Here is a 13,134-nt window from a genome sequence, read left to right as displayed (position 1 = left end):
ATGACCAATACCCTCCAAGTAACCGTTTCCTATGGAATCAAGGTAAGTGGTTGCCAAACTCAACCACCACCTGCGGCTTGTCCCCGGATTCCGCCATCCTCAAACTGAAAGCTGCAGCCAATGCCGTCCTGCAGGACAAATCGCTGACCAGGACGGAGGAGACCGTGCGATTTGAGTCCTTTTCCTCCCCTTTCAGCTCCCAGTCTGCCAGCTCCACCTTGGCAGCTTTATCCAAGAAAGTCAGCGAGAGAAGCTTGACTCCTGGCCAGGAACACCCGCCCCCGGCCAGCTCTTTCCTTTCCCTGGCTTCCATGACCTCCTCGGCGGCCCTTCTGAAAGAGGTCGCAGCGAGGGCTGCCGGGACCCTTCTGGCTGAGAAATCGTCACTGGTGCCTGAGGACCCTCTACCGCCACCGCCTTCGGAGAAGAAGCAAGAGAAAGTAACCCCGCCTCCTCCGCCGCCGCCTCCGCCGCCTCCTCCACCACCGCCACAGTCCTTGGAATTATTGTTGCTCCCAGTTCCCAAGGGAAGAGTGTCCAAGCCCTCCAACTCAGGTATGGATGATTTCATTTCCGTCAGCCTCTAAGTCTTTTTTTTCCTGCCTGTCAATTGCAATGTCTAATCATTGCCTTCTTCCTTCGCGTGCGTTCCCCATCCGATCTGAGGCAGGAATAAAAAAGCAGAAGCAACGACAAAATAAGTAAGCAGCCTCAGGGTGGGTCTTTCATGTATGGATGACACGAAGACTTCACCAATAGCTTTATTTTTGAAAGGTAATGAATAATCTTAGAGACATACAGTACTCCTTCCCTTTCATAGAAACGATTTTTTTTTCGCCTTACCGAGTTCAGACTAGGTCCACACAAGATATATTTAATGGAGGAAGATCAAAGTATCTTTGTCATGGAGTGCATGGCATCACTGCACAGGAGGGAAAAAAAAACTCACTGCTTTTGAAATAGTTGACAAGAGAGAGCTTACTGTCCTACAGCTTCCATCACAAATGGACTTTTGTGTCATCAGTGACTATTCTGCCCTAATTTATCACACTGTATACTTTTTAAAATACATTTTTTATTGGAGTATAGTTGCTTTACAATGGTGCATTACTCTCTGCTGTACAGCAAAGTGAATCATCTATACGTATACATATATCCCCCTTTTTTGGATTTTCTTCCCATTTAGGTCATACACAGAGCAATGTGCCTGCCATGCAGTAGGGTCTAATTATCTATTTTATATCAATAGTGATACATGTCAATCCCAATCTCGCAATTCATGTGACCCCTTTTGTATACCCTTACATTAGCATTTTTTAAAAATTTTGGTGGGACATAAGCCTTTACATACTCTGTTCTTATATAATTTCTTATTGTATAAGAACTCTAAAGAATATTGGCATTCAGATGTAATCAAAGCATTTCCTGCAAATTCTTTATTTTATTCCAGTCCAATCAGATTCTGAAGGAATGTGCATGTGGAAAATGTGAATCATGGGTTTTTCTTATGGGGATGGTCTTTTCAAAGGAGAAGTTGCAATCTTCTAGAGCCTTGACGTTCACAGTTATTCATCCGAGGGAGAAACTTAGTCACTTGGGTCCTCACAGTGGAAACATCATTTCTTGTACTGGTTTGTTTTTAAATTATGCCCGTGGTGAAAAACAGGGTTCTGGAGAGGGATGTATGGAGTTTCAGATGTCTCTGGAGGATATCCTGCCAGACCTGAACAGGAAGCGGGCCACGTGTGTCATCATCAGTAGAAACACTGCCATTGTGTGCGTCTGGCCAACTTTTGATTATTTGCAGCCACATTGACGAGAGGGGGCTCAGAATGGCAAATCATTGACTGAACAATCACAGCTAACATCAGTTTGATGCGTTTATGACAAATTTCCATTTAAATTGCTGAATAAGCTCTATGTACTCATTATAATTGCTTTAAAACTTGTGTAAACAGCAGAATAGAACTAGGAAAATGGATATATGGAACTTTTATGACTCTTCACATGATCCAGGCCGCTTGCTCCAAGGTTTCTGAAATGTCAGTAAACTCCTAAAATTTTATCAATGCTGAGTTTCCCTTCTCCTCACTTCTCACCTGCCATCTGATGAGATAAAGAGAGAAATGGCTAAAATTAGGGAACAAGGAGACAAACAGAGGGACCAGAGTAATTTTTATAAGGGAATTAATCATTCCTGGTTTATAAAAATTTCATTTATGGGGAGCAGCAGAAAGAGAGGTATGGGCGTCTAAGTAAAATGTTACTTTATGTATATTCTTCATATGGTTCTTAAATAGCTGAATTAAATGGTGTTTCTCCTATACATTCACTTGGACATTAGTTATTTGGAAAAGCTTATACAAAAGAGTAATAAACTTTAGCTTGCTGGTGGCTTGGAAAGAAGGACCTGGTAAGACTGTCTCCTGAAGGCTGACTATACTGGCTTTGCCATTTTAGAGAGTCATGGCTATAACCAGCAAGTTATGAAGTATGAGCTTTTCATTCAGGTGACTAGATGCATGTGAGGAAGAGGGGAGGTCTCAAGCTTCCAGGGTGGGCTAGACTATTTTTGCCTGTTTTGTTGTCGAATCTACAACCCAGGGACAAGATGGGCCCCTGTTTTGGTTTAAATGTCCACAGGCTTCCCTGGTGACTCAGACAATAGGGAATCCACCTGCAATGCAGGAGACCCTGGTTCTATCCCTGGGTTGGGAAGATCCCCCGTAGGAGGGCGTGGCAACCCACTCCAGTATTCTTGCCTGGAGAATCCCCATGGACAGAGGAGCCTGGTGGGCTCCAGTCCGTGGGGTCACAAAGAGTCAGACGTGACTGAGCGACTAAGCACAGCACACTGCGCAGCACAAACCACGCCCACCAGGCTTCTCAGCAGGATTGAATATGGAGGTCTGTAAGAAATCGATTTTTCTTTTCTCCTTACTGAATTTATTCTGTTGCTGAAACACTTACTATTTGGATCAATGACCACGTTCCAGTTGAAGGGGAGGGGAAAGAACTTGAAATGGGACCCTGCCACCTCTCTTGCTGATTGGCGGGGACCCCTGTTTTCCATGCGCATCTGTTCACACTCCAAGAGGTAGCTCCGTGGACAGAGTATTGTATTTAAAAAGAAACATTTCGTTTTGCAGAACTCAGACAAGAGAAAAGATTGCTGCAAGGAAAAGCACGAGGGCTCTTAAAATGATCCCCTGTGTATCCATGTGGGCGCATCCTAAGTTCAAGTTCTGTTTCTTTTAAATTAAAAAAAAATTTTTTTTAAATTTTACTGCAGTCTGCTTATTAGACTATAGTTGATTTATAGTACTGTGTTATTTTCCGTTGTATAGCTTCATATTCTTTTCCATTATAGGTTCTTACAAGATGTTGAATACAGTTCCTTGTGTTATACAGTAAACCCTTGGTGTTTATTTTATATGTAGTGTTGTTTATCTATAAATCCTGTACTCCTAATTAATCCCTTCCTGCCTTTCCTCTTTGTTAATAGGTTTGTTCTCTCTGGCTGTGAATTTGTTTCTGCTTTGTAAATCGGTTGATTGTATCATTTTTTAGATTTCACATAGAAATGACATCATGTGATACTTGTGTTTCTCTGACTTACTTCACTTAGTATGATAATCTCTAGGTCCATCCATGTCGCCACAAATGGCATTATTTCATTCTTTTTAATGGCTGAGTATTATTCTGTTGTATGTATCTGTATATATCACACTTTTTTTTATCCATTCATCTGTTGGTGGATGTTTAGGTTGCTGGACAGGTTCTGTTGCTTATTGCATGAACTGGAAACAGGAGAGGCGGTGCCTCTGTGCACTTGTCACTTAAAGTGAGTGTTATCACTTCCCAGGATCCTAACAGGGTTATGGATTAAGAAGTTGATAGAATATCTGATTTTGTTGTTTATCTTTGTACCATGGAGAGATGATTTGGCTGGTGTTACTTAGGTCCCTCACCAGTTTTTGAATCTGAGGAGTGGGAGGGAAGGTGGGTCTTTCCATCCGTCCCCACCTCCCCTGCTCTCTCCTTCCCCCCTCTCCCCTTCCCCACTTAGCACTGTTGGCTTCAGAGCCACCTGGGGGCTGGATTTGGGTGTGACTCGATTTTACCTGAGAAGCGTTACGGGGATGCAGTCACCCATGCTTCTAAACAGTTCTCATGACTACTTTCATTTTTATGTTTGGAAGAAATCTTAAGTTTGATTCACAATAGGTGGGTGGACTGACTTCTCACAGGGAAAGGGTTTCTGTTGCCCACTGACTTAAATAAACACCCCCCACCAAAAAAATCCACAAAAATACACACCATCCTGATTCTAAGCAGGGCTTACATTTTGAAGCTCTTTCTCAAAATGTTGCACAAAGGGCATATAAAGTTGATTCTGGAGTTACAAAGCGAGATGTGTTAGAAAAGCCAGCCTTGTGTTGAGTCATTTAGACACTAGCGTTTCTTTGACCTTCTTTAGGTCAAGGGAAGTCCAAACCATGAAAAAAAAAAAGTGTCTTTTAGGTCTGGCCTTATTCTTCTTTTTTGAACAGGATTTGGTTGTTGCCAGGTCATAGTGTATTTAATTCCTTAAAGAGTCCATCACTCGATAGCCTTTCCCCCTGCAAAGAGAGGTGATGCTGGAGTAGAGGTTTCTTTTATGTGACCCCACGCCCCGGCACATGCGACACTGCTCTTCTGAAAGGGGACACGGTAGAGAGAAGATTATGTCCGTTTGCTCTAAAGATAAATGTCACACATTGACTCAATTCTCTTTGAAGCTACTGTTCTGCTGCAGCTCAGAACAGAATAAATAGTTTTTATTTTAAAGACAAAGTTTCTTGTAGAAAGCTACCAAGATTCCCAGGATGCCAGGCTCCTGGTTAAAAGAAATCACGAGGAGCCTTTCCCAGAGAATGTCTTCCAAAACATCTTATTTTCCTGAACAAAATTTAAATATGCTTAGAAGCAAGCTGGTCTCATACAGCTGGGAGCTAAGATTATTTCCTGGGTCAATAGATAGGGTTTTCTGGCTGCTGTTTTCATTCCTATTTATGAGATGTTATTAACATTATTGCAAAAGCAGAGAAAGTCCAGAAAGACAGGTCACCTCTTCTGATACTCCCCTCAGGTCCATCATTATTAGAGCCGTAATCTGGGGATGATCGCATACAGGGACTTCCTTAGAAAAGGAATTCGCTTTTTAATCAAGATTCAGAACTCTATGTCGCTCATCTCCATAATATCTCCCTAGTGACTTAAACTTAGATTGTCTCTAGATATCAGGCTTTTCTGTAAGTTTTACTAAATATTTACCAGTTGTTAGAATATGCATCAATTATCTCAATATCTCAATGTCAGTAACAACAGAAGGGCCCAGGGACATCCATGATCAACAGAGTTTTGTGTTTCCCTGAAATAGGATTTGAAAGACTTGCCCAGTAAATTCCATGGAAAGATACCAAATCCCTGTGTGTTGTTACGAAGGAGGGTGTCTTATCCTACATACATATGCTGTAGTAGGTTAGTGGTCCTAGAGTCGAGATGGATGGTGCATGGATTACAGACAGCCAGGGCCACCTGTCATCTTAAACTCCTTCCGTGTGTATGGAGAGGTCTGTTTGCAGAAACTATGCACTTGCAAATTATCTTGATTTTCTACAGATTGCCACTTAGGATGTAGCAAGGCAAAGTTTGATTTCAAAGCCTATAAAACAATGAACATTTGTTAAAAAATACCTACATTGAACTACAATGATTCAGTTAAAACACTCCATTTTTTTTTTTTTTTAGCCCAATGAAATTTTTACATATAGGCAGTAGGGCAGAGCACCGACCTCAGGTGAAGAGACTGTCTGTCGTCACTGCTCTGCGACTCATGCGCAGAGGGACCATTGTAAGCATCCATCCCAAGTCAATTGCCTCCTCTGCAGGCTGAACAGGTTAAGATGTATCTTCAAGGTTCTTCCCTGCTTTAAAATTCCTTACTTTTACTTTCTTTCACTTTATTTGTCTATCCACTCAAAACTTTTTTTTTTCCCCCAAGTTTTGAATTACATATGTTGCTTCTTAGAATTCACTCTCAAACTTCCTGCACGATCTCTCTGCCTTGGACAGATCCTGTCCTTTGTAGATAGATGGACATACCTGATTGTACTTTATTAATGAGGTAGTCACACTGCATGCATTTGGATTATAAGCTGCTTGGGAGTTCATTTTGGAAACAAGTGAGCTATGAGTATGTGAACATCTCTGTGTGATCATCGTGGCTTCCCTACTCATTCTTTCAAGATGTGTGTTGGCATAATGTGTGAAAAGCAATTGCTCTTGAGTTAACACCTCTTTTGCTGGGACTTACTGGTGGATTCCTGTACCTTTTTTTTTTTTTTTCCAGTCCTTGTTTCATTTTTTGGGATACTATCTTGACCCAGCCCTTTCTACTGAATTTCATAGTGAAATTCTACTGAATTTCAGTCCAACACGCAATTACTTGTACTTGGTCCCTGGCCCTGTGTTGGGTGCCTGAGACGTGTAGGTAAGGACTTCCAGCTCTGCCCCAGCCCGTTCCTGCCTCCACCCTGCTCTTCTCCCTTTCCATCTTTTCCATCTTCCTTTCCCTGCTGAGCTGAGCCTGACATCAGAACTCTGCATAGGCTGAGCTGGACCTACCTGAACAGCACTGTGGATTCCTACTGAATTTTATTTCCTCTTGGCCCCAGGAATAATCTGTCCTGTTGGATTAGGCCCTGGGCTACGTGTTTATTGTGTGATGTCAGTTGTTTGGATTTATACCTGCTTTGATGGTAAATTTTCTGCTTTGGAGGGAAGAGTTCACTCTCACTACTATCATTATAGTAGCCACTACCAAGAGCCTCCATGACAGGCATTTTATACACATTTATTATCTGTTGTATTCCAATAGTATTATTGCTTATAAAGAGAACATGTTTTCTCCAAGGGAGCACATCAGCAGCTATCCACAGCACCAGCTCTAGTAGCTCTTGGGGGAATTTAGTTTTGTTTGCAGTGATGCTAACTGGTGGTGTATTGCAGGGAAGTTGTTCATTGAACAGTTGTAAACTCGGTAAAATTATGAACATTTCCATCCTGTTACCTTGAAAACATATTGTGGTTCATTCTGAGGAAGTGGTCATATTTCTTTAGACTCTAAATCTAAGTGAAATTTACAGCTGTCAGTTCCTTGAAAATATTTTGGCATACAAAATAGAGTCCATCCTTACTTCTGTCTTTCTCAGAAGTAGTTAACAACATCATATATGTATGGAAAGCATCTTACCAAAATATAAATTTTTAATAAATAAGAATGCAAATATTACCAGGGGAAATTCAAATTTTTAAGCTTGATCAGTGTTTTCCGGTTACATTGGCTTCTGTCTTCCTTTCCTGCAGTGATCAGTTAAAATTGTCCAGTAGTCACAGTAGTGTAACTATTGGACCGCTTATCTTGCAGTTAGTTTCTCTTCATTATGACTATTTGAACTTTTCCCCCCAGTCAGTCCAAGGGCACCCTAATTTGTGCACTTTTCATGTATATTTTGATATTAATTAAACCTAAGAAAGCATGGCTCCCAAACAAAATAAATGTATATGAAATATGAATATGCAGGGTTTAATGCAGTGGAGTCTGATCCATATGCAATGTAGACTCACTGATTAGGGCAGGGGTGGAGAGTGTCAGGAAAAATAGGAGGCCTGTTGGTCACATGAGGCAAAGCCAGTTGTCCAGGCAAAGCCCGAGGTGTTCCTTTTGTGAGGAAATGCCTTTTGATTGCCTTCCTGTGATGTGCCATGAAATCTCGGGTCAGGGTATGACATCTCAGCTTTTCTCTCCTCTCCCAGACAATTGTGTAAAAGGCAGTTTAGGGTTTAGACCGTGGGAAGTACTTCCTGAAGATGGGGATTAGTGGCAGCCTGTTTGTGTATCTCTTTCTTATTACTTTGATGTTCTTAATGACCCCAAATAGACATCATTATCATTTTCCCCCCTTTGGCTTATGACAGTAATATCACCTAGGGGCCTGATTCAGTCTTTATATATATATATAGTTTTATTCATTTATTTAATTTTTGGCCGTGCTGCATTTTTATTGCCATGTGGGCTTCTCTCTAGTTGTGGAGAGCTGGGGCTACTTTCTAGCTGCAGGGTGCAGTCTTCTTACTGCAGCGGCTTCCCTCGTTGCAGAGCACGGGCGTGCCGGCTTCAGTACTTAAGGCTCCTGGGCTCAGTAATTGCAGCTCCAGGGCCCTAGAGCACAGGATCAATAGTTGTGGTGCACAGGCTTAGTTGCTCTGTGGCATGTGGGATCTTCCTGGATCAGGGATTGAACCCGTGTCTCCTGCATTGGCAGGCGGCTTCTCTACCACTGAGCCACCAGGGAAGCCCCTGATTCAGTCTTCCCTCTCAAATCTGTTATTCAACATGCTGTCTTTGTGATCCAGATGTCAAAGTGGAGGGAATGATGGTGAAGGATAGACAGTGAGAGGCTGAATCAGGGATAGGAGCCCAGGCCAGCAGAGGCGATCAATAAGATGGGAGGAGAGCTTGAGTGGTTTAAGAAAAAGCGTGTTGATAAGCTTCTACAAAGTGTGCTTTTCCTAGAGTAAAAGGAAATCCTCAGTCTCCACCCTTGTCCCCTGATCAGAAAAGGGAGTTCTGTGATGAGACCCATCACAAGTAGAATTTCCAGACTTGAGGGATATGTTTTCAGATAGAGAATTCTTTTTCAAGGTCCTTCGTTATGCTAACCAATATTGCCTACACCTATAAGCAATGTAAAAACAGCATCTTTGGAATGCCCTGGCTTTATTCCAGAACTCTTCTGATTCCATCCATTTTAAGTGGTTCTTTGCATGTGGAGATTCAGTTGACTCCATGAATAAATAATAAGATTATTTAAAAGTTTACACTTGGGAATATTTCCTTTTAAAATTATAAAAGTCATGTATATATTAAAAAAATTCAAATAGTACAGAGGAATATACAATGAAAACAAGTTTCCCACCACGATCCCTTCCTTTTAATCCACAGTCCTTTAAAATGAACTGCTTAATGATTTCCTATGTACATTTCTAGATAATTCTCATACAGATAAAAAGATTATCATTTTTTGTTTCATTTATTCATCTCATTCTTCCTATTTCTCTTTTTTCTTTTTTGCCCAAGTATTTAAAAGCAAATCCCAGACCTCATATTCATTTGCTTGCAAGTATTTACATATACATAAGGACTTTAAGGGGCTTCCTTGGTGGCTCAGAGGGAAAAGAATCCACATGCAGTGTGGGAGACCTGGGTTTGATCGCTGGGTTGGGAAGATCCCCTGGAGAAGGGCATGGCAACCCACTATAGTAGTCTCGCCTGGAGAATCCCCATGGACAGAGGAGCCTGGTGGGCTACAGTCCATGGTCGAAAAGAGTCAGACATGACTAAGCAAGTAAGCACGGCACATAAGGACTTTAAGGGCTTCCCTGGTAGCTTCCCTGGTAAAGAATCTACTTGCCCATGCCTGCCTATGCAGGAGATGCTGGTTTGATCCTTGGGTCAGGAAGATCTCCCAGAGGAGAATGAAATGGCAACCCACTCCAGTATTCTTGCCTGGGAATTCCCATGGACAGTAGAGCCTAGTGGGCATTAATCTATGGGGTCCCAAGTTGATCACGACTTAGCGGCTAAACCTCCTCCACCACCACCAAAGACTTTAAAAACGCATAGTCACAGTAACTGGTATTACATGTAATAGGATCAACAATTGTTAGATGATATTATGGAACACCCGGGCTATAGTCAGTATTTTCTTAATTATCTCAAAAGTGTCCGTTTATCATTGTTTCATTCAAATCGGGAGCAGAAATAAGCTTCACACCTTGCATTTGCTTTATCTGTCTCTTAAGTGTCTTTTCATCTATAACCTCTTCCCTTTTTAAAATGCCAGTTACTTGTTGAAGAAACTGGGTCATCTGTTCCATAGAATGTCCCACATTCTGAATTTGGCTGATTCCATCCCTCTTGGTGTGTTTAACTTTTTTTTTTTTATTATTATTAAAACCACCTGTATTTCCAGGAAACTCAATAGTTATCTAGAAGCTTGATTAAATATTTTGTAAGAATATTTCATACATGGATTATCAAAGGGCACCCAATGTGCATCCATTCTTAGTGATGCTGAGATTGAGTAATGGTTTTCTGGGTGTTGTCAGCTTGATACATCCTTTATAAAGTCCCCTATCAACCTTTCACCTAGTGGTCTGAGCAGCAATTGGTTCCTATTTTCTAGAGAATAAAAATAAAGTCCTTCTAGACTTATAGTTTCAATTCTTGCTTTATCCACTAACTACTATCTTGGACATGTTTCTGTATCAGCATCTATTGATCTAATTTATTTTTTTAAATGGGCTTCTTACATTTTATTTCATGAGTGTATTACAATGTATTTAACCAGTTTGGAAATGTTGCTGATCCCTCATGAAGAGAAAGCCTGAGTCCTTAATTCTGTTTTTATTTCCTCTATCCCCAAATAGCAGAGGCTCGTGTGACCCTGTGCAGTATAAATTGGTAGACCAGAAGTGTAGCAGTGTAGTGTCACAGCAGACACCCTCCCCTGTGGGGCGGGTGGAGGAGTGATCCCTGCTTTCCTTGCAGGAAGTACTTGGTTTGTTTGCTTTCCTGAAAAATGGAAGCATTTGCGGCCGCCTGATTGTAGCTTTTCCCAAAGTGGGCGGTGGGCCCCAGGCTCCACAGAGCAGGACAGCACACCTTGGTGGCCAGTGGAGGGTCAAAAATAAGAGAGTGACAGCCTCTGACCGTAAGGCCCCCAGTGGCCAAACTGGCAGCAGCATCTGCCCAAGCCATCACGGCACAAGTCAGCCTGAAGTTTGTCTCCATTAGGGTTTGGTGTGCGAGGTTTACGATGGCACTTTGGTTTCCAGCATGGTGTTATTCTCAGTCCCTTTGACTTGTCTTTATTTCTTGCCATTTTCCAAGTTCAGTAATTCCAATATGAACTCGAGTCTGGCACTTGCCTTCAGGAAAGCAAAGCCCTGGCTTCGGGTTTCTCTGGGCTGAGGTGTGGGATGCCTTCTGAAGTGCGGTGGGGTGGCCTCTGAAAGCAGGACTTTCCCAAGGCAGGATGAGCAGATTTTGAAAAAATGGAACCCAGGTGGAAGTCATGAGATAAACATAGCTTTCTACCTGCAGGAAAGCAGGAAGAAAGCTTCCTCATAGATAAAGTCCTTGGAATGAGAAAAACAACTAACAAATGAAAATGGAAAAACCAAAAAAGACCTCCAAAACTCAAAACCAAAAAAAAAAAAGCCCCAAACAAAAAACAACAAAACGGAAGGACAAGCAAAAAACCCTCCGCAACCCCCCAGTTCCGTGTTAGTTTTCTTTATAGAGCAGTGCATGTGAATTAGTGCTGGATGCAGTGTGCCTTTTTGTTTTCCTTAATTTTCCTGTCTTTCTCCTTCTCCCAAGCCTCAGAAGAGGAAAGCGGAAAGCCTTTCCAGTGTCCCATATGCGGTCTGGTTATAAAACGGAAGAGTTACTGGAAGCGGCACATGGTGATTCACACAGGTTTAAAAAGTCATCAGTGTCCGCTCTGTCCGTTCCGATGTGCTCGCAAGGACAATCTCAAATCCCACATGAAGGTAAGCCCCCCGCGGACGGGCCCGAAGGCGAGGCAGGCACAGCCAGGGCCCTCGCACCAGCCGGGGTCTGAGCTCGGGGTCGTAAAGTAGAGTGCGATGCGGATAAAAGGATCCATGTTGGAAAGAATCTCGTTATAAGGGTCCTCATGTCCACTGGACAGCCCAGAACTCAAAGGCAGAGAGCAGCTTCAGCAGCCAGATAATATATGTCGTGTAGAACCATCCCTTCCTACTAGGGATCGGCAGCCTAACCTGGCCTTGCAAGGTGACACTTTTGGAGGCACTCGGAGCAAAACTTGGGAGGAGTAAGAGTTCAGGAAGAGCTGTTGGACCTGCCCCTCTTCCGGGAGGGAGCGCCCTCTTCTGTTGCTTCAAACCCAGAGGCACAACCACACACGTCGTACAGGAAGTGTGAGGAAGTTGAAAGTCATCTGGGCTTTAACTTCCACGCTGTGGCAGGCTTGGGGGCCATTCCTGACAAAACTGGGTCCCCTTGAGGTGTCATAATTCCCGGGGTCACACTTAGCAAACACCGGAAGATATTTTTTTCAGTGTCTATTAGGGACAGCTGGGGGGCTTAACGCCTGTACCGACATAGAGGGAATGGTCTAGACTACCTGCCACTCTCAAGTGAGCTGGGGGAAAACTTAGGCAGCTAGCAGTCTTTTTAGCAGACTCTATTAATGCTAATTTTGTCTGAAATGCGAAGAGATCCAGTATCTGAGAAGCAAGAGATCAGAAGAGCATGGGCTTTTGATTTTGACAAGCCTGCCTTTAAACCTTATTGCGCAACTTACTAGCTAAGTGGCTGTGAGCAAATGCGTCTTTGGACTCAATTTTCTCAGCTGTTAAATGGGAATAGTTATGTCCATCTGGAAGGGATATCATTAATATTTAAGGAAATAATGGCGAAGTATTCCACATAGAAATGTGCAGTGGTAGCTTTTTGATAACCATCATTTTTACTGATATTTGCAGTAGTTTGGCTGTTAACATTATTTGTAAAGTGTCTACTATCCTGCTATAGAAAGTGTAATGTGTAATGTAAAGTGTAACATGATGAGATAGTTGCTTTTCTCAAATTCTTGCAGTTTCATACTTCTGAATAGATCAGGAATCATTGTTTAGACTGTAGATATAAAAGGAGTGTGATTAGACAGAGCCTCTACTGACATTAGGAAATAACTTGGAAAGTTAAAAAAAAAAAACCAACCATAATATAACTTGTTTTCTACCCTTTGTCTTTGTCCCTGGGGAGTATAACATGCCCTTCATCATCAGAATCCATTTAACCAGGGGTTCTGGTTGGTAGAATTCTACTGAGCTGACTCAGGTTTTGTACTTGAAACCTCTTCATCCTCTGTCACCTCTTCTCAAAGTAAAATCTTGTATTTTACACCGGCGTAAGTGGAGAAGGAGACTTTCAAAGAAGTGCCTTTAAAACTAAAATTTGCTTCCGTTACTGTGCCC

General features: G+C 42.3%; 1 protein-coding gene across 1 annotated transcript in view; it reads left to right on the top strand.

The window, feature by feature from the left end:
• Positions 1-13,134, top strand: part of ZNF827 (zinc finger protein 827) — a gene marked incomplete at its 5' end in the record, with an annotated part of 157,663 nt that overhangs the window by 540 nt on the left and 143,989 nt on the right. The window contains 2 exons of the mRNA XM_010843699.1: positions 1-555; positions 11,492-11,664. Coding sequence (XP_010842001.1) covers positions 1-555; positions 11,492-11,664 — 728 coding nt within the window. The remainder of the gene's footprint in view (positions 556-11,491; positions 11,665-13,134) is intronic.

Source organism: Bison bison, unplaced genomic scaffold (assembly GCF_000754665.1).
Source record: "Bison bison bison isolate TAMUID 2011002044 unplaced genomic scaffold, Bison_UMD1.0 scf7180017864184, whole genome shotgun sequence".
Classification (NCBI taxonomy): Eukaryota; Metazoa; Chordata; class Mammalia; order Artiodactyla; family Bovidae; genus Bison; species Bison bison.
This window is presented reverse-complemented; position numbering and strand designations above follow the sequence as displayed.